General features: G+C 42.3%; 1 protein-coding gene across 2 annotated transcripts in view; it reads right to left on the bottom strand.

Annotated features, from left to right (window-relative positions):
- LOC111224681 (prickle-like protein 1) overlaps positions 1-24,532 on the bottom strand; it is a 30,359-nt gene extending 5,827 nt beyond the window's left edge. The window contains exons 1-3 of one of the 2 annotated variants that reach the window (XM_022749262.1): positions 24,285-24,532; positions 1,768-1,965; positions 709-822 (exon numbers count right to left, since the gene is read on the bottom strand). In XM_022749262.1, coding sequence (XP_022604983.1) covers positions 709-822; positions 1,768-1,953 — 300 coding nt within the window. In that variant the 5' untranslated portion in view covers positions 1,954-1,965; positions 24,285-24,532. Of the gene's footprint in view, positions 1-708; positions 823-1,767; positions 1,966-6,067; positions 6,415-24,284 lie in introns of those variants that run through there. The other variant, XM_022749261.1, reaches the window with a different exon arrangement.
- Between the last annotated feature and the right edge of the window lie 1,581 nt (positions 24,533-26,113).

Below are 26,113 nucleotides of genomic sequence, written 5' to 3'. Positions count from 1 at the left end.
GTGGGTATCATTTAAAAGTCATTCTTGCCATTAGAATCCAACACTAATATCAAATACCAAAACTATATGGCCCTTTTTTTAAAACTTGCTTTTCATTTAACAAATACATTAAATTTAATGTTATATGTTTTTAAATAGAAGCAGCACTACAAGAACTTCTCCAATTACCTGTTTTTCCCCCCACAGGAGCCACAACTTTCAGTATAGTTTTATACTTTGTGCTACGGAAACATTTCAGTTTGATTCTAAGTCGAGTTTACTTTGTTATAAGCAGGACTATGTCCCTTATGAAAAAAGAAGTAAAACATTGTTCTTACAATTAAAAGTGGTATTCATTGCTCAATGCAAAGCACTCAGGGGTTGTGCTGCTGCAGCATTACTTAGCTAATGTTAGCTAACTCTAGCTAGCCGTTGCTATACAACGGATAATAAGTAGTCAGTTCACTGACTTTATGGCTTGACTTTACTTGTGCTACTGTTACGTAAAGTTTTAACATTTAAGTATCATTCTGTAATTGTCACTTGTTTGTTGTTTAATGCTCTTTTTGTGGTTATGTAAAGATTGTAAGTTGCTAATATCGTTGGTGTTGACGTCTTTTTTTTTTTTTTTTCACATGTGGATCAAAAGCAGCAACTCCTGCGTCACTCTTTGCTGCAGACCTTCCCTTTCGCCCGTTCTCACACACCCTGTCATCTCATTATCTCTACCTCGTTGTCATGCGGCGGCAGCTGGTAGAGGAGCTGTCGAATCCTGTGCTTTTCTCCGGGGCTGTTGACGTACGGCACCCTGTCCTCTGGTAGACAGGAGAAATACATCTGGACCTGCAGATGGAGACGCATGAATGAACTTCAGCAGACAGAGAGCAGTGAAATCTTGTCAACCTACTAGTAGTTTCGTTCACTTGCTTCAAGCACAATTTGAATTTAATGCTTAAGAAGACATTTCTTACAGTGTGGATGGAGGAAGAAACAGGTATTGGATAAATGGCCCGATTCTCATGATGTAGCATTTTACAACTTAGTTTAATATGACTCTTTATTGTGATTTAGTTTTTCTTGTATGTTCCTTTAGACCACATAAATGAGTGAGACATTTGCAGCCACGAGGTCAACAGTGTTATCAGTCTGCTTGAGGGGAAGGGAGGAGGGGAGGAAGGGGAAAGTCCAGAGGAGAGGAGAGAAAGCACGGATATCAGTCAAGAGGGACTGCTGCCATGTGTGTTCTTATTTTGTGACACTGTGGGGGGAAACATGTCAATCTCCATCCAGTCACAGGCGCCTGAGTCTGGGACCAGACCTGGGACTGGAAATGTTAATGTTTGCCTAGGCTAATTCCCCCAGACAGGAGAAACGGAAAGGAGACATTCAGTTTGTCAGCCCATGAAAAAATGTGTGGAAAAAAAAACAACATTCATTTGCAACTGAGATGATCTGAACATGTGTATCTTAAATAAACGCTAATGAATGTGAAAAACAAATCCATAGCCAGATGTTGAGCTTCGGCATGTGGTACTGCTAATCCGCTAGAATGGCATAGACAAGAGAATGTCTGCACGCATAACCTTATTTGAACTAAAGCCCTAATGCTGTTAGCATACAGGTTTATAGTGTCATCCTGTGAAGGAAAATTCCACCTCCGGATACACCAAACTGTAATGTGCAATGAATGTGTTATTTTGTGCTGGGTTTTTACATTTCTACCCTGCCTACAACTTTAAATTTTTCCTTTCCTTCTCATACAGAAAAGAAAAAGCGTTGAGGTCCTACCTGCTCAGGCCTCAGTCCCGGTGGCACCCACGCATACTCCTCCAGTGCACATCCAGAGTCGTCATCTGAGGTGGAGCTCCTCTGAAAGCCCACGGATATCTTCCCCATCTTTCCCCCAGTACGAGCTTCCATGTCCGCACCTCGAGGTGAAGGACGCTCCCCTCTCTCGCTGCGCTCCAGATTCATCACACACGAGCGCTGTAAACAAAATGGGAGGATTTAGGAATCACATTTACAGAAGTCTACCTTTCTTTTTTTTTGCTTTTTGCTTAATATGTTTTCTTAATTATACCCAAAGCTCTGGTTTTTACCTTCTGCACTTCTTGTCACTGATTGGCTGGGATACTGCTGATCTAGGATTTTTGTAAATACCTCTGCACTTACTTTTAAATCCTCTATTTCTCAACAAGATAATTGTTTTTATCCCAGCAGTGACTTAGCAGTTCTACAAATCAGCTTGAAAAAAAAAAAAAAATAGGAGGAGCAGACTGTTCCTTTTAAAAAGAGGAAAAGGGGGAGAAAGAGACAACCTCTCCATACCACTGCCATCCTTTCACAATTCAAACCTCTTGAGTCACATTCAAGAATGTTTATGTTATTTTCCATCCCATTAAGGCTCTATGTCATACTTCCTTTGTTTATCCATTACAAAGTCATTCTTGATAAGGTGCCCGAAACAGTGTTTGTCCACCTTCAAAGGGGACGTCAGACAAATTTAGGATGATACATAATGGAAAATTATACAAGGCTTTTTCCAGTACGGTGCACTCATTCAACCAGACTCTTGCCTTATTGGGTATATCTCACATTTTAGGAAACAGAATAGAACATTGTTGGGTACAGGAGCTTGAAAGATGTATTTCTACTTAGACCCCATTATTTGGAGTAGTGTACAGATTTGTGTATTTAATGCCTCATCAAATACATTTAGACAGTTCTTTTAAACTGAGACTGTAAGGCTTTGACATAACATGATACAACAGGAATTTCCAGCTGTTCCCCGACCAAACATCTGTTGCTCTTATCCCCTTGCGCTGCAAAGTACTGAACGTTGTGAAACACATGTAACCGGGACAGAGATTTGCAGCTACGTCCAGGAAGTCGCCATTGCATAAATGTTCAACTGTGATCTTGAAAATGCAAAAAAAAAAAAAAGCGGTGACAATACTTACAAAAATCTTACAAATGATTTAGTGCATTCGTTGTCTCAGTCTGCAGCGTGAATCTACTTTCATCAGCATTTAAAAACAAGCTTATTTCCCCCCTTCCTCTTTACAGGATGATAACAGTTGGACTGTTACATGAATAGGGATTAATCAGTCTCGTGGTTGTGTGCCTTCCGCCTTCAGCAGTAGCCCTCTTATCTCAGCAGCCATGTTCTTCAGAGCCTTCTCAGCCTGATAACAGTGCTTTAGTCTCAAGGTGTTGAAAAAGCCACTTGTGATTTGCCCTGCTCAGCTCTGCCTCTTTGACATGCAAATCTGGACCAGAATAGAACTTGTTTGGGTGAAAACAGTCAGAAACTTCACACAGGCCCCCTTTTTTTTTTTAAAAAAAACTGTAAGCAGGTCTGAAAAGCAGCACTATCAGGGACATTAAGGCATTAATGGCTTCTATTGACCAATCATTATGCCTGTTACCTGAATCCAGAGCATTTTCATTTCAAATCATGCTTGTTCCAGATGATAGCCAGTTACTGAGGGTCTGTATGAACATGACTGGAGTGGGGGACCCAAATTGCACACTAGAACTGCAAGGAGCAATTTCCAGCATGATGGTAAACATAACAAATGGTGCTGCCTGTTTACCGAGCACTCTAGAGTCTCTACTTTTGAACCAAGAGCTACTAAATAAACCGTTAGCACTGTCGATGAATACGCAACAGATACACACGTTTTTCATGTGATTATTTTATACAGTAAATTTTGCAAGAAAAAGGTTTAAATAAAATGTCTTCCAAACATCTGACACAAAATATACATAATCTTCCCTCTTTTCCCACCCCACCGTCCCCCTAATTATTGTTGTACAGTCACTTATCAGATAAAATAAGCTGTAAATGAAAAACTGATATCCTTGTTATGTCTGTGGTGAAGTTTATAGTAGCACTTTGACACCGCTTTTAAGTCATAAATTAGTGCCATAAGAAAATGCGATAATGTACTGATGCCCTAAAGTAATGATTTTCTTGCTTGTGCCCCCTCCAGAGGTCAAAGGTCAGCCGCAACTAAACCCACAATCCAAACGCTCGTAGAAATGTCAACCGTCTGCTCAGCTGACCCTCCAGGCTTCCCACACCTCACCACGTAGTCAACCCCCAGAAACAAGCGAGGGGAAATATTAGCATTCTGATTAGCATACAGTTGAATGAAGCCCAGGGCCTCAAAACACTGAATATACAGATTAGAAATGCTGTTAAAAGTCAAACCAAAGCTCTTATCACGGGACAAAAGGGTATTTGACTGTTGCTTTGTTCTTCAGTGACTAATCTATCAGGTTTTATGGTAGGACAGATAATGTTATCACTCACTAGCTTCTCTTTACCTGTTCTGCTTTATCTCACCTAACCTTGTTAAGACCCGTAAGCTGTGCAATTAGATGAACCCAGTTTCTATTTTTTTTCCTCAGAGATTATTTTGTTCACCCATATCAAAGACATTTTTGTGCAGCTTACGGTTTAGGAGTAGTAATGTTCCTTTTTGTCTGATAACGTGGGTACAGGTTTGGTTTGCAGCTAAATTTATACATGACATCTGTTAATAGACAGATGTGGGCTCAGTGTGTGACATCCACAGCATCGGGCCTCATCACTATGTCCCATTTAACATGTTTAAAAAGGCATGTGCCTAAATAAAATCAAATCTGGGCAAGTTATTGCAGCTGTAATGATCAATTTGTCCACGAAATAAGTGAAAAACGTCACCTTCATAACTTCTCAGACGATACAAATTCTAATGGACTTGTTTTGTCCAACCAATAGTTCGAAATCACAAAGGTACTCAGTTTACTGTGTGACAAAGTGAAGCAGCAGATCCTCCCTTAAAAGAAGCTGAAATGTTTGGCTTTTTTGCTTGAAAAATTACAAAAATCATTATTCAATTGTCCAAATACTCAGTCAACTGATTGATTAATTGGCTAATCGATCCAGCTCCGGTTTGGTATCCTTTAAGGACTGCTGTCTTCCTCTGCCCTTCAGCTCTCTGGACTCTCATCCCACAGCTTATGGGGAAAAGGTGACTGCAGATTCCTGAGCCAACATACACAGCAACTCACATTTCACCATGTCACCTCTTGGCAATAACACAATGGCTTTCTTTGTCAAAAACAAAATGTCCACCTATCCCTCCTCCAAACTTCAGCCACAGTGGAGATGTGACAGATTGAGGCTCAGGGAGTTAAAAAAGAAACTTTTCTTTTTTTCTTTTTTTTTTTTCCAAAGACATAGGGTCTGTGTTAAGACGGCCAGATGCAGCCAGCTAACGATTAAATGCGTGCTCCTCCACTGCTTAACTGACACTTCTTAAAGAGGCTCTCCTTCACTGAGGATTTAGCAAGTCAAACACGTGTTAAATTCAAATGAATACAACCCCAGGGTAAACTGAAGGAATACTTCCTGTTTTATGGAGAAGTATGATTTTTACAGTTTGAGCCAAAGTGTATAATATGTCTCAGTGAGTAGATATTTATTAAAAACTGGTGCATTAGTTGCAGCTTTAATTACCTGCTGCAAATTTAGGGGGGCAGATTTAGAGATATTAAGTACTTATTGGAACCAACAACACAGTTAAAAAGTCTATTTTTCTTGAACATGATGGGATTTACTTTAGAAAAACCATTAAATTGTGGAGTTCAAAGGCCGAGGTCATTGCTCTTTGACTGCTGAAGAGTGTTATTTTAAGGCCAAATGGGTTTCAGGGGGTGCACAGGAGACTTAACACAGCTGGCGTGAGACCACCTGCACACACACACACACAACACACACACACTCACTTCACTGCTGTCTACGCACACGAACACAAGATGCAAGACCTGGATATACATCACGAATAGGGCAATACACAAATGCAGGATCACCTCTCAGACAGTCTGCTCAGCTCAGCCATTCATTCTCTTCAACTCTTTTCCAATGCTTTCAACCAAGGAAATCTCCCACAATTCCACTGCAATACCTCTTCATCAACACATCTAAGTAATGGCGGAACTTAGGTGCAAGCATTTTCCAAAGTGGAGCTGCAAAAGTGCTCCTCATTCAACAAAGTCTTTCTGCATGTACAGGTTTACTCATCCATGTTCCTCTTACCTCCAGGAAAAGCATCTCTCTTTCCACCTCCACATAAAGCTCTCATTCACTTCCACAATGCCCCGGCCACGCAGCGCTCCAGCTACATGTCTGCGGCGTCGAGCTCAACGGATCCACGTTCTAAATCAGATCCAGATCCCACTCAGTCGAGATGTATTCCCCCCCACCCCCTGACAAGTCAGCCTTTTGAAAGTCACTCGCGGTGAGGGGAGTCTGAGAGACGCGACTCTCACTCACTGCGCAGCTGGGGAGCAACTCACTTGGCCATCCAAAATTTCCAAGGTCCAAAGAGCAAGGAGGGAGGGCAAGAGAGGTGACGTCTCTATCTGGAGTGTCTGTGATCCCTCTGAGTGAGTGGGAGTGAGTGGATGAGTGTCTGTGTGTGAGTGTTCTCTTGGGGGCAGCCAAGCCTTGTCGGCCCCTCCCTCATTCCTCCCCTCCAGAGCAAATCACCCTGCACTTCAATCTCACACACACACACACACACCCCCCATCTCTATCCCTATCTTACCCCTCCCTCCACCAGAGTGACATCAAGCCCTCCACTCCGTCCCCCGACCTGGCCGCAGGATTCCTGAGAGCCAGATGACATGTCCACTCAACTCTCACACTCTCTTTGTCTCTCTTTTTTATGTCTTATTCTTCCTTCCTCAAGATTTTTTGTCAGCATTCTTTTCTGAAGCAGTGTAAAAAAAAAATTTTTTTTTTTTAAAAAGCATACATTAATTTGTCATTATTTTTATTCCCAGTTTAATTCTGATCAACTCCACTCCTCTTTATCTCCCACCAAGACAAAATGTCTATTTATAATACAAGCAACTAAACATTCTCACTCTCCCTGTCATTAAATGGTTCCTGAGGTCATCCAGTCTGCTGCATCTCGTGTCATTTGCTCTACTAATGTCACAATAATTTGTACTCGGCTGTTAATTAGGTTCCGTGGCGGTTAAACGCAAATGTTCTTGCCCAGCTGCTTCATTATCTCAACAACACTGATCATTTGTGCACACATTTTGGGAAAAAAATCAGAGCACTTAAGGGGTTTAATCATAAGTGCTATTTGATGAAAATGAAACCTCATTTTACAAAACGACTGATGAGTCATTGCTGAGCAACCAGAGTGACTTCTCCCTTTTTTTTTTATAAAGGACATTAGCTTACTCAAACTTGTGACAACAGCTTTTTTTAGGCACTTTGGGGCAGAAAGCAGCTATAAACACAACACTGGCATACAGTATTATCACTTTGAGCTGATACTGTGAGCTATTTGTCATGTTCGTGTTCACCTTTACTCTCCTTTTAGCTCTGTTTTGCTCTCCACCACCTCCTGGGGAAGCTTGGCTATATTCACCAGCTTGTTACTAACTTTGTCTGTCTGCTGTTTGCTGGTGGTTTTCTCTGAGAACAGCTGCGTGCTGCAGCTGAAAATTATGCTACTGAGACCCAAAACAATAGTTACAGGTCAGAAAACCAAAACAATGAGCTAAAAGATGCTAAAAAGCTTCTATAAAGTTGAGCTAGGTTGATAATTCTCTGTGGGTTCATTACTGTGAGCGATCGTTTTCACATACAAGTAGTCATGTGATCCATTGTTAATATAAAAATACTGTGCAGGTTTAAGTCTTTGTTTGCCAACATATTAAAACTTGAACAAACTGGATTCCCGATGCCGGAGGCAATGGATCATTTCAAAGCAGCAAATCATTTTTCTTTCCAAAATCCGACTCCCCATGTCTTGTTGGTGTTCTTCTGGTTAAATATTGACTATGCTTCCTCCTGAGTCAACCTCATCCATCTCAGGAAATTCTCACGCAGGGGACCTGTTTGCTCACCCCGTCACTGATGCTGCCGCCACCCCCCCCACCCCCCTTCCTATTTTGGAGATCTGAATGAGTGCGAGGAGAGGGGTCCCCTGCCCTCATCTCTCACTTTAGCCAGTGACAAAGACGTTATTGTCATGCGTGTATTGTGAGCACTCCACTTCAGGAAACTCATGACAATCCAGTAGAGCTAAAAATGAAGAGTTTTGTTCCATAATGAGACGTGGACCTTGTGAAAAAGCTGACGCCTGTATTATTAATTACAAAATGTGAAAAGTTGCATTTATTGTTCATGAAAAAAAAAGTGCAGGAAACCTGTGCAGAAAAAGAATCTGCAGACAAAACAGTGGACGAAATAGTGAAAATCCACTTGATACTTTAGTGGAAGTCTGATGTGATTTATTTGGACAAGTTGTGCATCGTCAGTCTTTGTGAAAGCCTGAAAAGCCGCAATGGCTTCATTTAAAGAGTCAAAAATGACAAATGAGTTTGCTCAATTGTCCCACAGACAAAGACGCTCTCTCCCCTGACAACCCCACAAAGTGACTTGCACAGAGGGCAACAGAGCTGTTTGTCACATGCCAAATTACCTGTTACAAATGAGAAACGACTCCGCGAGCTAAGTAGCGCAGAAGAGTGAGATAGACGGAGAGATGCTCTCTTGTGCATAGAGATGAGATAGTCTATGTGCTTTCCTTCTTTCCTGGCATGCTGACACATATTTGAAATTGAGACAGAGGAGAGGGAGGGAAGCTTGGCAGTCCAGTCGGAGGGTAAACCTTTCAGAAAAGCTCTCAAGTTTTCCAGCAGCCTTGGCACCGCTCTGCAAGTGTTTAACCCTCCAAAAGATGTGCATTGAGTTTCCTGATATTTATCTGGATACACATTTCGAAAGCTCTGGAAATCTTATTTCAGGTAGAGGGATGTCTGTGACAGACAAGTACTTAATTCAAATAACAAAAACAGACAATGAGTGGGCGAGGAATGGAGGACACGTCCGAGGATGAGTGGCTTTACCCCAGACAATAGGCAGATATTGGCCCTTCAGACTGGGCCTGGGCTTGTCGCCAAGGACCCATGGTTCTTTTGAAAAAAAACACAAGAGGACGGATGACCTTGCTGTCTCCTCGGCTTCCTCTCAGTAAAAAACAGAGGGTGTGACGGAGCAAAAAACTTCTGAAAGTCTTTTTAGTGTTGAAGGTGTCCGTTTGTTTATCTTTCAGAGCAAAAGAACATAATGGAAAAGGGTTTTTTTTTACTTCTAAGAAGACCAGAAGTTTCTGTCACAACATGGGAAAGAACCTCCAGATTGCCTTCAAGATAACATCAGGATGTGATGAGATTATCCTGCAGCTTCCTCCTTTCACAATATAAGCAAGGGTTATTAATGGATCTTCACCATTATAAGGCAAAGACATCATGTATCAGCACTGCCAAGCCACTGGACATGTGCTGAATGGATGATGCTCTGGTCTCATTCACATGTCTGAGGCTGATGAGCACCAACTAAGTAATGGAGGGTTTATGCAGTGACCTTTAACCCTAGTCCTCTACACACACAGCGCATGTGAACAAATGCACAGTTTCCCCAACAGCTGGAGCTGCTTTAAATATGACGTTTTTAATGTTGGAAAAATGGGAAGTACTCCGTGTTATCCAAACTTCTGTCACTTCACTGGCAGCTTCACATTTCACAGCAGCTGTATGAGACTGATTGATCCACCCACTACTGATCCAGGACAAGAAAACACCCTGCCTTGAAATGAAGCATGAATCTGATTTCATGGATCCAGTATTAAATGAAAGGACAATATACAGCCCAGAAATATTGGTCTAACCCTAAACTCAGTGATTTCAGAAGTAAATTGGACTGAAACCTTTGGATCAAGTCTCTCAAAGGACTTTTTCAGCAGAGTTTTCTTTCCATGGCAGAAGCTTTGGACTGGGGTTCAGACAAGATCTAGTGGCCTTTTCTGTACTTGAAATCCAAGACCAAGTCTAGACTACACGCTGCCTGAACACACACACACACTCTCTCTTTCTCTCTCTCCCTCTCACACACACACACGGCACACTTACTAATTTCTGGCTGCACATTTCACCTATCTTTTGGAACAGAACTCAACTTGTAATTTGTCCTTTGCTTAACCTCTATTGTGCTGAGCTGACATGCTCTCTTCTCCAGCAGCGTTGTGCTTCATTTTCATTTCTAACAGTCATTCACACCTGGACTCGACGACCAGCCCTGCATGCGTTTCATCCCCAGGGGGCAAGAAGGGGTTTAACTGATCCCTTAGAATGCAAATATCAGGGGAAACATCCCTCTGGTTGTTCAAAACAGAAATCAACAAGGACACTGACATGTCTCGACTTGTTGCAGGACAGTTTGTCATAAAAAGCCAAACTCAAACAGAGCATGGAGACAAATTCCTGATGCTAAAGTAGCATAAAGTGCAAATTGATGATGAAATATGCAAAATTGTGCAAATAAATCTCCTACTCCTAAAGAAGTTGACATATTTTCAGTACAGTTACTATCCTTCAATGGTGACTTTCAGTGTTGATCCATGTTCGTGTTATTCCGCGAAAGGTAAGGGTGTGTGAAAATGATCAGCACTCAAACATAATTTGTAGGAAACATGGGTGTAGACTGAAATTACTACAAATGGGATGGCATACAGTGACACAGTGAAGATGTTATTCTGTGATATCACCATCAACAGCCATGTTCCCTGTCTCACCACCTTTAAAGGCTGGGGTATGCTCGAAACAAACAAGTATGCACGGAAAATCATCTGACCACGTCTAATGGCAATGCTTAGGTTTCCTAATGGCAACACTTGAAGGCAGAGCAAAATGTCTGTGTTGCAGGGTTACCCCATGCTTCATAATAAGAGGGTTAAAAAAAGCTGCAATTCCATCTGGCCGGCACATAGGACTGTTGCTGTGTGTGTTGTGTTAGGCTAGCATCAATGTTGCACTACTTTCACCAGTGTTTAATATGTCATTGCCAGTCTACAAGTACATGTACATTAGCATTAGCATTAGCTTTAACATAGTAAGCTAGTGGTAACAGTTAAGTCATTTTATCTTGCCAGGTTATAGAGATGGATAGGCGTCACAACCAGTTGAAGATGTACCAACAAGAAACACATACTTTAACTCTACAGTCATTTATTGAAATAGTCTTGGGTTACACCAAGGGGTTTGTCTGTGTTCACCCATCTGTTACCAGGTGCATGCAGAGCTCCCTGGTCCAAATGTCAAACAGGAAGTGGCAGGATCCAAGGGCTTTAGTAGAGGGTGGGGAACCGGAATGTACCATCTCTAAACTAGTGCTGAGTGGTTGTTTTGTTAAGTAATTCAGAAATGCTCTTTTAGGGCCAAAGTAAATCTATGAGTAAGCAGTCATGATATTAATGTATTAGGATAGGTTGAGAGATGTGCACAGAAATGTATTTAGATGTAAATGTTCTGTATATTGGTTGATTGATTACAATTACCTGTGGTTTGTCTCATAGGAGGGGCTTCTGGTATAAAGCCAGGGTAGAGGCAGTCCTCTCGAGAGTGCAGCTTGGGCCCTGCAGGGCAACAGGAGCTAGAGCCCCACAGTCAGGGGCCTAGTGTTGGATGTTTTTTTGCTACAAGTTCACTGTTGCACCACTGCATTGCATCTGACTGGCAACCACAATACAACAAAGCACCAGGTGAACATTTTTGCCTCCTTCTTCCACCACTGTGTCAAATCCCATAGTCTGCATTTGCTGAGAAGGAGGAGACATGATGAATCCTACAAATAGGGGTAATGAGGGTGCACACTTTTGGACAGTCTTTCCCCAAGGGCATTCACAGTTTTGTACTCGTTTGTACGCAAGAAATGTGACAGAATAAGTTGAATAAATAATGAATAACATCTGGCCAATCACTGCATGAAGTGGCTGCACTCGTCAGGCTGTTGCTTTTTGAAAGAAGCAAAAATCATCAGATGTATAAACCAATTTTGGGGGTCATACACTGTATGACTATCTGTTGAGCGCTTCGTTTGAAGTACACTGATGCCTTAAGCAAGAAATTCAACTACATTCTACTCACTGATTGAAAACAGTGATAGCTACAAGAAAAAATCCTGAAAACGTTCTTAACACAACAAGTTACACTGTTGCCAAAGCTGACAAGCCCAGACAAATAAATCACCATGGGGGCATTTTAAACTCTGAAAGTGAAACTTGATTTTCTACTGAAGATTGCCCTCCGTGACTACATCTAAGATTATTTTGAATTTTTAGTCTTCTGTATGACCCTGTGTCATGTGAGCTAATTTGTTGTTAATATAACAACACCAACACCCACAAGACAAATCCAATCCACAAATAAGGGCATATCTGTAGCCTGATTGTATCTGTCTCTGCTTTTAATAAGCAATGTCCCACTTACATAGGCCATATGCACAGTGGGTGACAAACCAGCTGACACACATATTTGCTTCACAAAAAGACCCCAGTTCCACGTCTCAATTCACATCCATTATGATTCCACCATTCAGCCCCATTCATACTGACAGACGCCTCTCAGCAGCCTTTCACACCAGGAAATGGATCTTTAGCCATCACCAACAAGGCCGGCCAGCTCGACTCGCTGCTGCTCTATCAGATCTGTGGAAGTGTTGCTCTGTGGTCTCACCAGTTCAGTGTTAATATTCCCTGACACTCCCAGGCGAGAGTGTGATTTAAGTTCCTAGTCATAAAATCCTCAGCTGAGATCTGTTAACCACTGCAGGGTGTTACCTACACACCTTTGGGACAATAGGAGCAGCAATAAAAGTGCTATAAAATGCAGGAAATTGTCAAGTAACTGGGATGGGAGCTTTGGTAGAGACTGGGTGGAGAAACTCAGAACTCTACTTTTACCATTTTGAAGGAAAATGTGGAGAGGGCATTTTTGATGTTGAGTTTTGGGAATGGCAATGTTGGTCGGTCTGTCCATCACTTTGGTCCAGACTAAAATATCTTGACAACTATTGGATGGATTGGTGGAGATGATTCCTACTGACTTTGTGGTCTTTGTGATCTTCTGCCTTTTCATCTAGCGCCACCATCAGGTGAAAATGTTCTTTTTTCTGGTGAAATATCTCATCATCTACTAAATGAATTGGAAAGTGCAGTGCCTGCAAGATGACTAACATTCATCAAGCTGTACATTTAGCACTAATTAGCAACTGTTAGCATGCTAACATGTTAGAGTAACAAGGTGAACATAGGAATGCCTGCAACATATTAGCATGTTAACGTTTTTATTGTGAGTATGCTAGCATGCTGATGTTAGCTATTAGCTCAAAGCACTGCTGTGCCAACATAAAACCTCACATAGCTGCTAGCCTGGCTGTAGACTCTTAGTCTTGTCGTTTTATCTTCTTTATCGAAACGCAAGGTAAAACGTTACCGCAAACTTGATGAACTTTACCTGGGATTTAATGTGGATAGATGGAGCCTGTATCCTCGTTCTCACAAGATCAAGAAAGCTGTCTGGGTTTGAGTTTGGAAACTAGAGCTAGACTCCAGTCATCAGCTTACATCCAACAGTTGCTATTAAATTCTCTATTCATTCTTTTCCAAAATAGTAGGTATCTCATTTTGGATAAATCATTGCAAAATGACTATAATTGCTACTTCAATGCAGCTACTGTTCAGCCTTGCATGTGTATCTGTCAATCTTTATCATGCGTTTTGTCCAGCCTATATCCCTGCATATGTAGCCAATTATTCTGACATTCAAGTGGATTTTCTGTAAATCCATTCACTACTCACAGGCTGATTAGAGTCTGTTGAGGAATTATGCTGTTTCAGGGCTAAATAGTTGTCAAAAACAGTACTGAACCTTCCGTCCCACATGTGTAGAGGTACGTTATTCATTATTATCATTATTTTGCATGATTTGGCAGAGTCAACCTCATTTAAACTGCTTAATACTTGTCATTACCTGAGTCTGACGTAAAAGTCTCAGAGGTCCCTGAAGGCTAAAATGCCTTGCCAAGCCAAAGTATCCGGGTGGATACAAACTCTTTCATCAGACTATTAGCCTCTGTGGAAAAACAACTTCAGTTATGCTGGAGACATGTATCCTTGCATTATTACAATATTTGTTGGCATGTATCTCCAACAAAAAGGCAAACTCTTGTAATTCTTTAATTAATCGATCATTATCCCCTGTCTGAGTGTCACCAAAACAAATTAATTTGGTAGGATTAGAAGCTGCAGTGCTCCTCAGGTGTAGATTTTGTATTTATTTATTATTAATACTGCAACAGGTGAGATTTCAAGGCACACACTCTTCTTCAGGCCAGAATTCCTCTGCAATGTGGTGTTGAGAATAAACAACAGACGCTGTGAGCAACATCCAGTGTGCATAGTGTTCTTCCCACTGTTTATATTTTTGCACAGCACATTCAAGGATTTGATTTTTGTTTTTGGTTACGTTTTGCCAGGCACAAGTGAGCCTACACAGTCTTGCTCTCACCGATGAGCTAAACTGGCAGCTACAGTAAACCGACTCCCTCTCCAGCCCACCACAGTGTGAAGGAGCTTTATAATACCAGGAATTTGCATGAGATAGGACTGTACTTTCACATCGTCTTAACACTTCAGCAAGGAACTGGAATATAAGTGAGAAACACCACCACAAAACTGTAATACATACTTGGAAACAATAGAATCCTATTGTCAGTACTGTGTGTGTGTGTGTGTGTGTGTGTGTGTGTGTGTGTGTGTGTGTGTGTGTGTGCGTGAGAGAGAGAGAGAGAGAGAAGGGAGAGAAAAGGGAGTCTTGTGCATCCCATCCAACACTAATTTGATATTGTTAAGTGATGCATTCCTTCTTTAATAAAAACCAGAGGTCACTGCAACCGCCACTGTGAAAGGAGTGTGTGTGTGTGTGTGTGTGTGTGTGTGTGTGTGTGTTTGTGTTTGAAGTGTCTTAATAAAATCCCAGGCTGCTGCGATCACACTCACTCACATATAAAGTGAGGTTCAAAATGATCTTTGAGAGAAGATAAAGAACAGGCAGATATTTATAACTGGAGGGCTGGAACAGAGGGGAGTGATGGAAAAAAAAAAATGAAAAAATGTCAAGAACCAGATTGTCTTGTTCTTGTTGACGGGCACAATGTACGAATCACTGCAGTTTTGCTTCACTTGAATAGTGATCTAAGCACGGGGGTCATGATCAGGCCACTGATTGTAAGGCCCACAATCTGTAATAACTGAAATAAAAGACATACGGTGAAATATTCCAGCTGCTCTTTTAAGAAAAGGTCGCAAATACACTCTTACTTGGCCACACATGTAGTTCCAAAAGACTATGTTAAAAGATAAGAAACTTGTTTCTCTTGTTCTTGTGAAGAGAAAAATAAAAGCAATGTACTCCAGCTGCTTCCATTAGAAATAAACATGTTTTCTTTTGTTGTTGTTGTTTTTTTTTTTTTTTTACTGGCCTGAAGCAGCACTGTTACTGCCACTCCGTGAAGACCCTCTATCAATCTACAATAGGCATCCATGAGGCTGATTTACAGCGTGCCATGTTTCAGCCAAAAGAAACAGATAAATTAAAGACTTTTAATGAGCTCAAACTAGAAGTAAGCATCTCCTGTTGTAAACAGAGAGAGAGAGAGAGAGAGAGAGAGAGAGACAAATGTAAAAACAGCTAAATATGATGACATATCACGCAAGACAAGTGGGAGCGTTGCATCACATTGAATATGGGAAAGCTGTTATGTTATTGTAGTAATGTTTGTGTGTGTGTGTGTGTGTGTGTGTGTGTGTGTGTGTGTGTGTAAATCCCCCATGAATATTGTATAGGAGATAAATGTAGGCCAGGGATTGGGGTTGTATACACAGAAGCTTAATAACAGGACCCTGGAGGGATGTCGCATCAGTCAAGCGGAACAGACAAACACACGCTTATACACACATACACTCACACACACACATGAACTGGCTGTGTATTACACAACCAGTACCCTCACTTTCCCATAATTTAGCACTGGAAACACAACAAGAGCTGGGAACGGCGGGTCTGACCAAGTTCGTAGCCTCAGGCACTTTGTCACACTCTGGATACAGTTTGGCCTACATGGGCTGGCATAGTTCTCAAGGCAGCACAGTGTCGAAGAAGGGTGTGTGTGTGTGAAACCATATAGCCTTTAGTTCCACATCACATTCCCAAGGCGCTTTTTTTTTTTTTTGTTTAGCTTTATATGGGTTACTGAGCCAGTGATTGAGAGCGAAGGAGATTTCAAAAAAGAGACAGATAACAGAACAGCTGAGTGATATCAGCTCAGCTCGGCACGGCGACGCTAACATTTTGGTGGCGGGTTTGGATGCCACGGGGGCGACAGATATTGAGGCTATGTGTTATATGAAAGTCGCCTTGAGCTCTGTGCTTAAATAAACTCACTATCACAGGGAAAGTGGCGTGACTGGCCATTTTGCGGAGTGTTTGCCCCCCTACCCCCACCCCACCCCCCTTGCCTCTTCTCCCAGGGACTGCGGTTGAATTTGGCCAGGCAGCCGCTGTTGGCATTCCACACTGACCCTCGAGTAGCGGGCCTGAGGTTCATGGGTAAACAGACGAACCGTTTGGTGGCCTGGCTGTGTAATTTTGGAGCCTGTCTCACCCTCTCGCTGCCTGTCTCCCTCCTTGTCTCTCTTCTCAGCCAGCCATATCCTCAGTTGGCCTCTGTGTTAAGTCAGACCTACCTGACAGTTCTGACTAAAACCTTCTGGGTTTACTATCAGTCCTGCTTGGCGACGGGCTCAGCTCTCTAAACATACACTGAAGACTAATCTGCAACAGATGGGAGACGGACCGGGGAGGAAGTAGTATAAAAGGAAATACAGCATATTTGTACCCCTCAGAACCAAACGATAGGGTTTCAGTGATGTCCCAAGAAAAGCCGGAGGAGGGTTGTAATGATGTGCACAGCGGCGGCTCCCGGGGGCTTAACTGGACATATTACTTGGAGATATAAGCTGTCCATCCGCAACCAGATGTCTGAATGTCCCGGAGGGGGATTCCTGAGAGTCCTCTCTGAAGGGAACACACACACACACACACACACACACACACACACACACACACACACACACACACACACACACACACACACACACACTCATTCACACACTCCAACAGACATATGTGAAGTATTGAATAAATAAAAACATATGCATATGTGCACGGATACATACGCAGTACGCGCGCACACACATAAACAAGCCCGCACATGTTGGATTTCACGGGTGGCTGGTTTGAGATAATGAACGCCTTAGCCCCCAGTTTACTGTCTGGTTTTTGAGGTCATTAGTATAAACACAAAAGACATTTATTTACCACCTCATTAATGCAAGTGGCAATTTAAGCTCCCTTTCACAGGCAAAAAAAAAAAAAAAGAGGAACGGATGGGTCTCACAGCGCCGAAACCCAGACATCAGTCAAATCACTGTTTGTATTAGTTTTGCAAAGAGCACTTGGGAAGCCCCAAGCTTTCATCATCTAACCACTACGGGTGCATATCTGTTACAGTCTGAAATTGTCCTAGCTGAAGGATACACTGCTGCTTGATTGCTTGCCATAGAGCACAAAGGCAGTCAGGGACTTGTTTAAGGAGGGAGAGGTTATATAAGAAGACAGTATACCTACTTGTAAGAAAGTGCAGTTTTCACTTTAAGGAGCACTTGACATCCAGAAATGTCTGGTATGGTTTGTGCATGAACAAATAACAATAACAAGCAATAACAGATTTTTTTTTTTGGGGGGGGGGAGCAGCAGAAAGTAGCTGTGAACTCAAAACTGACATATTATCACCTTTTTAAGCTGATATCTGGAACATTAACAACCTATTTACTCATCCAATAGATACGTAGCAACATCAGCGTTCATTTTGAGTTGTGTATTTCAGCCACCTGGCAAATATAAGTTCAACACTCATTCTTCTTTACGCTGTGTTTTGGGTCTCACATTGTCTCCTGTATGGCGCTGAGCAGGTAGCTGAAAACCTCTGCCTGCCGTGGCGATAAACAATATGAGAGCAGTGACAGTCAACCGAAACAACCAGCTAAAAGACGCTAAAATTAATTTAAAAAAAAGAACTTCGGAGACCCCTGCCTGACCCCTTTCACATTATACAGTCTTTTGATCCATTGTTACCCTAACAAATATTGATTATTGCAGCTTTAATGAGCATTTTGTACTTTAAGCAGGACTCCTGAAAGTGCTCAAGTAAAAGCAAATGTGCAGCTTTTGGCAAATTTGGTGAAAATCCTGTAATTTTCCCCACCCACACTTATAAAGTATTTATCACAACAGGCCATTTCCTGACTCCGGGTGGCATCAGATTGGATGCAGCAATTTCCCCTCTGGATGGCTTAAGAGACTGGTATTCCTCTGGGATGGTGTGAGGCTACCCACAGATACAGTGACAGATAGGACGCATCCCCAGAGACCCTCTGAAGAGATAGACGACCACCCAACAGCCAAAGGTTTATGGAAATTTATAGAGATTTCTTCCTGCGATTGTGCAACCTACATTTGTCGCAAAGCTTAAAAATTCCTCTCTACCTCATCTGCTTCTGTTTTTATTTATTTATTTATTTATTTTCGAAGCAGACTGTCGGTGATTAGCCCGCGGAGAAACCGGAGACACACGGATTCGTGCGAACATCCCGTGCCATCTGAGGCTTCATGCATATTGGAACAGAGGTGAAGTGGTGAAAGAGAGGGGACGTGAGCAAAGGAAAGGAAAGGAGCAGACTGTCCCTGATTAGGGCCTGAGTTGAGACGTTCTGCTCAGGAGCTCATGTTAGCCTCAGGAACACCCCGTCCAACATGTTAGACCACATGAGACCAATTTAAGAAGGGAAGGCTGAAGTTCAGTCATGTTTTCCTGATGTACGCACCCTAACACTGATCCCAGACTCACAGATAGAAAGTTTCCCTGTACATCCATTTTGGAATATTTAGGAACAATTCTGATTATGATGTTTTTGACATGGCTCTGCACTTTAAATTTAGCTATTTTGTAATCTAATGGTGGCCCAATAACGGCTTCCTGCAATTATTATCCATAATATACTTTATATCAGTGGGTCCAGGGAACCCAAGGGATCCTTGAGGGGGTTCCCAGCAAAAAGGGTGATAATTTTCATTATAATTTCATCCATAAGTAACACTTTCTAAAAGCTAAAATCTTATCAGATGGAGGACCCTGGGAAAAAATCTTACCAAATTGGGGTTGGTGGTCTACTATATGTCAGTTTGAGGGGTCCTTTGTGTGATAAAGTTGGAGAACCACTGCTTTATATTCATGCCCAAAAAATGATGCAAACATCTGCAAGTTTATATGCTTTGATGCGAAAGACTATGTTTTGATCACACTTTCTGGGCTCCACAATTTCACCACTGCGTGTAAACTGTGTACCTCCCAAAATTGTCAGCTTTTCACAAACAACAGAAAGATCAATTTTCGGTACCATGGTGACGGGTGGTCCTTAAACTCAAGTAAAAACCTGAAACCACCAAACATCAAACGGTGAAAAAACGATCACCCGGACTGGGACCGGGAGGTTTTCCACATCACAACAGCAATACTGTGTGAGGGATGTAGCACCCAGCAAACCAGAATCTGTTATGGAGACCTTTAATGTTTTTCCCAATCAAAAACAAAACTGAAAGCTATCATTTGTGTTCTGCCTCAGGGTGGTCATTTGACTGGGAATAATTACGTGGTTGTAGCGCAGCGATCCTGCCTTCCTATATGAGACTGTGCTGCTATCTATACTGTTTACCTTTACTTGAGCTTTAAAGCCTTTTAATTATTATCATCTAATAATCATCACCTTTAATGTCTCCATAACCACCGCGACTGGCGACTGACAGTGTCTGGGCAGGTGTGTGTGTGTGTGTGTGTATATGTACATCTGTGTGTGTGAATGGCTTTAATCATCATCAAATAGAGCTGTGTGTATAGGTAATTAAGTTGGTGCCAAATCGACTCTCACTCGCAGGCACGAGTCAGGAACTCCCAACAACATCTCAAGCTTTTGCGTCGCTTCGCAGGCGCTGCGGGCAACTTTATTTCAGCTGCAAGTTTTAACACAGAAAAGAGTGTAACTCCCTCGCAGAGTCCATTACTCAGTGTCATAAGCCCTGGATTACTTACTCTTCCCCACAAGCTGACCATAATACCAGGTTGTGGAGCCAGTGCGGCCTGCAGGGTTTGGTCTGAAACCACTCAATGAGCACAAGGATCACGATTAGCGTCTAGATCAAGGAGTGCCGTCCCAACCCCCGCGCACGCTTTCACACACTGCATCCTTCACCTCCTCGCTGTAGCAATGGTTTGTGGCGACTGTAAACCTACACATACGCTTCTCTTTCACCATTTACAGTACAATATTTCCTTCTAACATGAAGGGCATGACACGGAATATAGTTTTCCATGCCATGTAGAGAAAAAGCAAAAACCATTTGCACTTAGGGCTTCAACTGATTGTTATTTTCCTCATGAATTAATCTCTTGATTAATTATAAACTCTTTAAAATGTGAAAAAAAGGCCCATCACGGCTGCTCAGAATCCTAGCTGACATCTTTAGTTTTGTTTAGACGTCTTGTTTTGTTAAACTGCGTCCAAAAAATAAATATAGAATTACATGGAATAGAGACAAGTATGATTAATAAAGGTTGGTTCCAGCACTATTTGCATATAATCTCCCACTGCAGAAGTGAAGATGCATCTGTCAGCTGGTAGAACTGCGTGGTTCCTCTCTAACATTCAGAGCATTTACCTTGAAATGTCTGTTTTTCATTGTTCACTGTTCTGTTTCTGCTGTTCAGTGTTCGGCCCTTCACACACAACTACAGGGGATAGCTGCTTGGCAAGCAAATGTGTGTGTGTACATATATATATATATATATGTGTGTGTGTGTATGAGGGTGTGTTTTCTGAGGTTTGGAATAATTTACACAACCCCACACTCGATTAATTCCAGTATGACAGCACAAACCTCGCCTGTGTGTACACATGTTGGTCTGAGGTATTAGGCTGACAGAAACGCACAGAAAGAACAGTGTTGACTTACTAATAGATGAAGCTCTCTCTCTCCCTCTCACACACACATACACACACACACACACACACACACACACACACACACACACACACACAGAAACTTCACATTCATGTTTATGTTTCTTATTGGTTCCATTTATTTAATCTAATGTCAATCTGTGCTCCAACTCAAACACTGGGACACAAGAAATCTGTGAATACTTCTCCACGATCCCCCCTGTACCAGAGTCAGCCAGCAGCAAACCATCCAAAGTGCAGGCTATACACTATTAGTTTGTGCTTATAAAATTATGCACTGTAAATATGAGAAACTGCTGTAAAACACCATATATTCGTCATTGGGGGGGGGGCAAAAGCTGTTAAATTAAAATAACCGAAGATTTAAGCTCTCCATTAAAACGTTGCAGAATTTATCCTCGTGTTGTTTTGAATACTGTTAATCTCCTTTATGGAATTGAATTCTCAAACAAAAAGAGGTAAAACACAACTCATTTTTTGCGGTCTTCAAATGGTTTTACTGCTGTGATCAGATGAGGTGTTTAAGCCAAGGAGCCAGTGGCTCTAAATCCAGAACACCATCGGTCGCTGAGCAAAAAAAGGTTTTCCAGGAGAGTGTCCAACAATATCAAAACAATCTCCAGGCTGGATTTCCTCTCTGGCACTCATACCCCGCTGGAGAATGAGAATCTGGGTTGCACATGAGAAAAACGAAGAGCTGTGGGACGAAGCCCCATGTTTCTAATCTAAAGATGCTGAAAAATAAGTCTGTCAGTTTAGAAATCGTCCCCTAAACAAAATGTCAGTGGGGAATTTAGAAAACGAGATGAAAGAAAAAAAAAAAAAAAGTCAAGTATGCATTCATAATCCGTCTACTCCAGTCCGTCACATGTCCAGTCATCCTCTGTCTATCTCTGACACCTGTGAAAGGTCATCTCTTCAAGACCTGCTTCACATCCTCCCCTCTGATTCACATCCTCCTCTGCTCAAGTATTTTTCTCCTCGCTCTGACATGTTTAAACACAAATCAACCTTTTCACCTTGGCTTGCCTTTGTTATTCGCAGAAACCATCAAGCCTTACTGTTATAAGAACACAAACACCTCTAATTGTTTTTTTTTCCCCCCTGATGCCAGTATTCATGCTGAGCTAGGCTAACCGGCTGCTAACTCTAGAGTTAATGCGAATGCACAGACACAAGATTGGTTTCAATTTTCTCACTATCTTTCAACAACAAAATAAAATTGAAAAAAAAAAAAAAACTGATACATTTCTTTAAATGAATCCCTCTGTTGCACATAGGTTACTCTGGATGATAGCATTACTTATATAAATTATACAGATTCGAGACGCTGTTCAGCATCCATTAACAGCACAGAGTCAGTGTTATGTTCCATAGAAGTCAAACATGCCGATCATTTCTGCTACTGGCTGATTTGACTCTCCCATGTGGTCCAAATGGCTGACCAATTAACAGCAGCTTAACTCCTGAGACCAAACACCTATCTCTCTCTCTCTCTCTCTCTCTCTCTCTCTCTCTCTCACACACACACACACACACACACACACACACACACACACACACACACACACACACACACACATCCATGAACACATGACCACCGTCAGAAATGCAGATACACATAAAAACACATGTGTGAGCATGTAACAAGCAAAGTAACAGACATGCAGATATCTATAAGCAGTTGCACCCAGTACCACACACAGGCAAGGACACACACACTCACACACACACACACACACACACACACACACACACACACACACACACACACACACAGATACATACTCATTAACAAAGGCTTAGCATTGCAGCATGTATAACCCCCAGCAAAGTGTAGCATAGTCTGGCTGATTGGCCCCCCACAGAGGTGGAATACACCTCAGTCACCTGATCCCTGGCTGCTCTGATCCTGGATCAGCTAACTACACAGCAGTCACTTGCAGTGGCCGAACCTACACGGCATAGTGTAGTTCAAAACTTCCTAAAACATCCCTAATATTAAGATTTTGAATTTAAGCTACAGAAATGTCGCAAACAAGTTTCATTCAAATTTTAAGACTGGGTTTACTCCACTAACACTCATATGGGCGGCTTGTTCAATCACAGCAACAACAAAAAAAACATGAAATGGAGCTTAGAGATGAGAAGGAAAAAAACTAGAGTGTAGCATTCACACAAATGCAAAAACAGCCAGATCCAAAGGCCTGCAGCTCTCACTGCAGCATCTTCACCAAGCTCCCCAACCACTAGGTGCCACCACTGGCTTCAATACAGATCAGGCTGCACTGTGAAAGTCCATCTTAACACGTCATTATAGGACTCATAATCATATGACTGAACCTACATGAAGAAAAACACTCAAAGAAATCTTGAAACTATATATTTGTATTGAAAAAGACTAAAACTTAAAGTTAAAGTTAAACTTTTTTTCTTACACCTGTTTTAAAAGTAGATTTAAAGTCTGAGGCATGACTGATCATTGGGGAAACGCCGTCCTTGGTCAACCTGTGTGTGTGTGTGTGTGTGTGTGTGTGTGTGTGTGTGTGTGTGTGTGTGTGTGTGTGTGGCTGAAGAGATGTGGCTTCACTTCGCACTGTTTCTGCGGATATGGGCTGTGGTCTGTCAACACTGATGCGACTCCGAGGGGTTCAAGAAAAGAAGCTGAGCGAGCTCGTTAAAGCGAGGAGAAAAGAGAGGGGGACAGTGAGAGCGAGAGAGAGAGAGACCACCTGAGTGACAAGCAACAGCTGAGTCCACACATCTGGAAACCAAAACGCAAACCCCTCCATTAAAGTGCGTCTTTTACGCACACACATACACTTTCCAAGCCCCTCAGTCTCCCCCTCCCACACACACACACACACACACACACACACACACACACACACACACACACACACACACACAGAGCCCCCCCCACAGCCACAGATTCACTTTTTTTTTCTCAGTCCTTCTTCAGGGAAAATGTGTCACAGACTCAACTCAACTCTTTTCTTCTCGTCCCGTGTGTCTGGCCATGAAGTAATGGAGGGACAAATCATTTCCATATTTGCCGAAGCATGAAGATCAAGGCGAACAAGCCTCTCTACACTTGACCTACAGTTGTTGTTTTTTTGTTTTTTTTCATAATCACACATTTAATGCAAACTCCTGCTTTCATTCATACACACAGCTCTCTGTAAGTAAATTAAATAGCAAGAGGGTTGCAACATTTAGACGACTGAATGAATCTGAGCCCGAAGCCTTCACACTCACCTCTCAGATGCAACAACTTTGTCCGGGGTCGGGTTGAATATTCCGTTTATCAAGATATAATCACGACTGTGGAGGCATCCGGGCTGGCTGCAACACAGCGAACGCAACTCTGTGACGGTTTCCAGTCCTGAATCAGCTGAGTGGATGTAGTCTTTCAGTGCATGATCATGGACAGAGGGAGAGAGAGAGAGAGCGAGAGAGAGAGAGAGAGAGAGAGAGAGAGATCGAGGGACGCTCACCAGGGCTGAGCGCTGCGCAGCTCTGGCACCAGGTTAAAGCGTTGAGAAATGACATTAGCTCTGCTCTGCGCCTATTGGCTTAAACATGAATCCCCCCCCCCCCCCCCCCACACACACCCTCCTCCACACACACACACACACACACACACACACACACACACACACACACACAGGCCTCCCTCTCCTTCTCACTTTCCGGGACATTATACTCTACAGCCTGCATCCATGCCATTTGTTTACTGATATGTTCTTGGAGCATATTTTTTTCCCCATAAGATAGGAGGAGCTCGTCAGAATCTTTGTGTTAAAAATACCATGAAGTATGATGAGGTCACTGTAAACTCATCATCCACCACCATAGAGAAAATACACCAGCAATTATGTAATAAAACGTCCTTTTGGGTTCACCTCTTTCTCAATTTACGTTTTCCGAGGACCATTTCATCTGATTTATGACGGTTATGGAGGTGGCGGGTGAACATACCGGTTTACCCTATCTATGGCATGTATGACATACCGTATATTCTCTTACTCCATGCGTGCGCCACACGGTAACCTCCTGAAACTCAAAACTGACCCAAGGTCATGATGTGTGGTGTGGTGTTATTTACTGTACACTGTGTTATTCCAGGCCCTGTCTGGTATATGAAACCATATAGCCTATATGTCAAGTATTTCAATTACCCAAAGTGGCTTCATTTACTTGCAGACACCAATGGGCCATTAGTCAATATACAAGGGAGCAAGTGTCAGATGCTCACCTGCTGTTTTCCTGGAGAGTGAATGACAAGAGTTGTATCTTCATCGACAGCTTCATCATCATCAGCCTGGGCAGCTCAGGTGGGGCTGTGTAGCTGCATTATGGACAGATGGAGGTTTTAAAATAGGTTTGTCCCACTCTGTTGAAAAAGGATTCACTTCTTCACCAGTGAACCCAAGAAGAAATTTCATGTTTTACCCTGTGGCGCAGACTTACTGAAACACTGACCTCCCAGCAGTTGGAAAGTTTAAAACTTGTCCGTCTTGTTCTTGGTTTCACTGTCTATGCGGCTGGAAAGCTTTGTGTCTTTTATGTCTGAAATCTATGGTGGCTCTGACAACATTTCACTCAGTTTGGCTTGTTTTGTTGCTGATTTCCACACTGTTAGTGCAATTTTTGTTTTTGAAAAATTGATTGTTTTTTTTACATGGGGGCTGGTGCCAGAGTGTTTGCTTCCAAAAGAAGAGCATGACAGGAAGAGGCTGAGAAACACTGATTTATATCCTCAGCAAATCCATCATATTCACTAAGAGCATCAGTTGAAGTATTAACTAACTGACCTAGAACTCAGTGGTTAGATGGTCAGAAGCAGGCTCATAACCTATTACAAGGCCAGTGTCGGTGTCATCGTTTAATGAAAAAAGCATCACAAAAGTGCCATTATTTCGTTCATGGCTGTCAAAAGTGTAACTCTTTTGGACACAGGGATGAAGAAAATCAAGAAATATATGTTTTCAAAATGCAGCAGATGTCTGATTTGTGGAGCAGAGTGTTTGGATTGAATTTTTCAGTCTCAGCTGTGGAGTCAGGGGAGCGAAGAGAGCCGCTTG

This window comes from Seriola dumerili, unplaced genomic scaffold, assembly GCF_002260705.1.
Source record: "Seriola dumerili isolate Sdu_G_001 unplaced genomic scaffold, Sdu_1.0 BDQW01000138.1, whole genome shotgun sequence".
Classification (NCBI taxonomy): Eukaryota; Metazoa; Chordata; class Actinopteri; order Carangiformes; family Carangidae; genus Seriola; species Seriola dumerili.
Note: the sequence above shows the minus strand (reverse complement) of the source record. Positions and strands in the feature narration are given on the sequence as shown.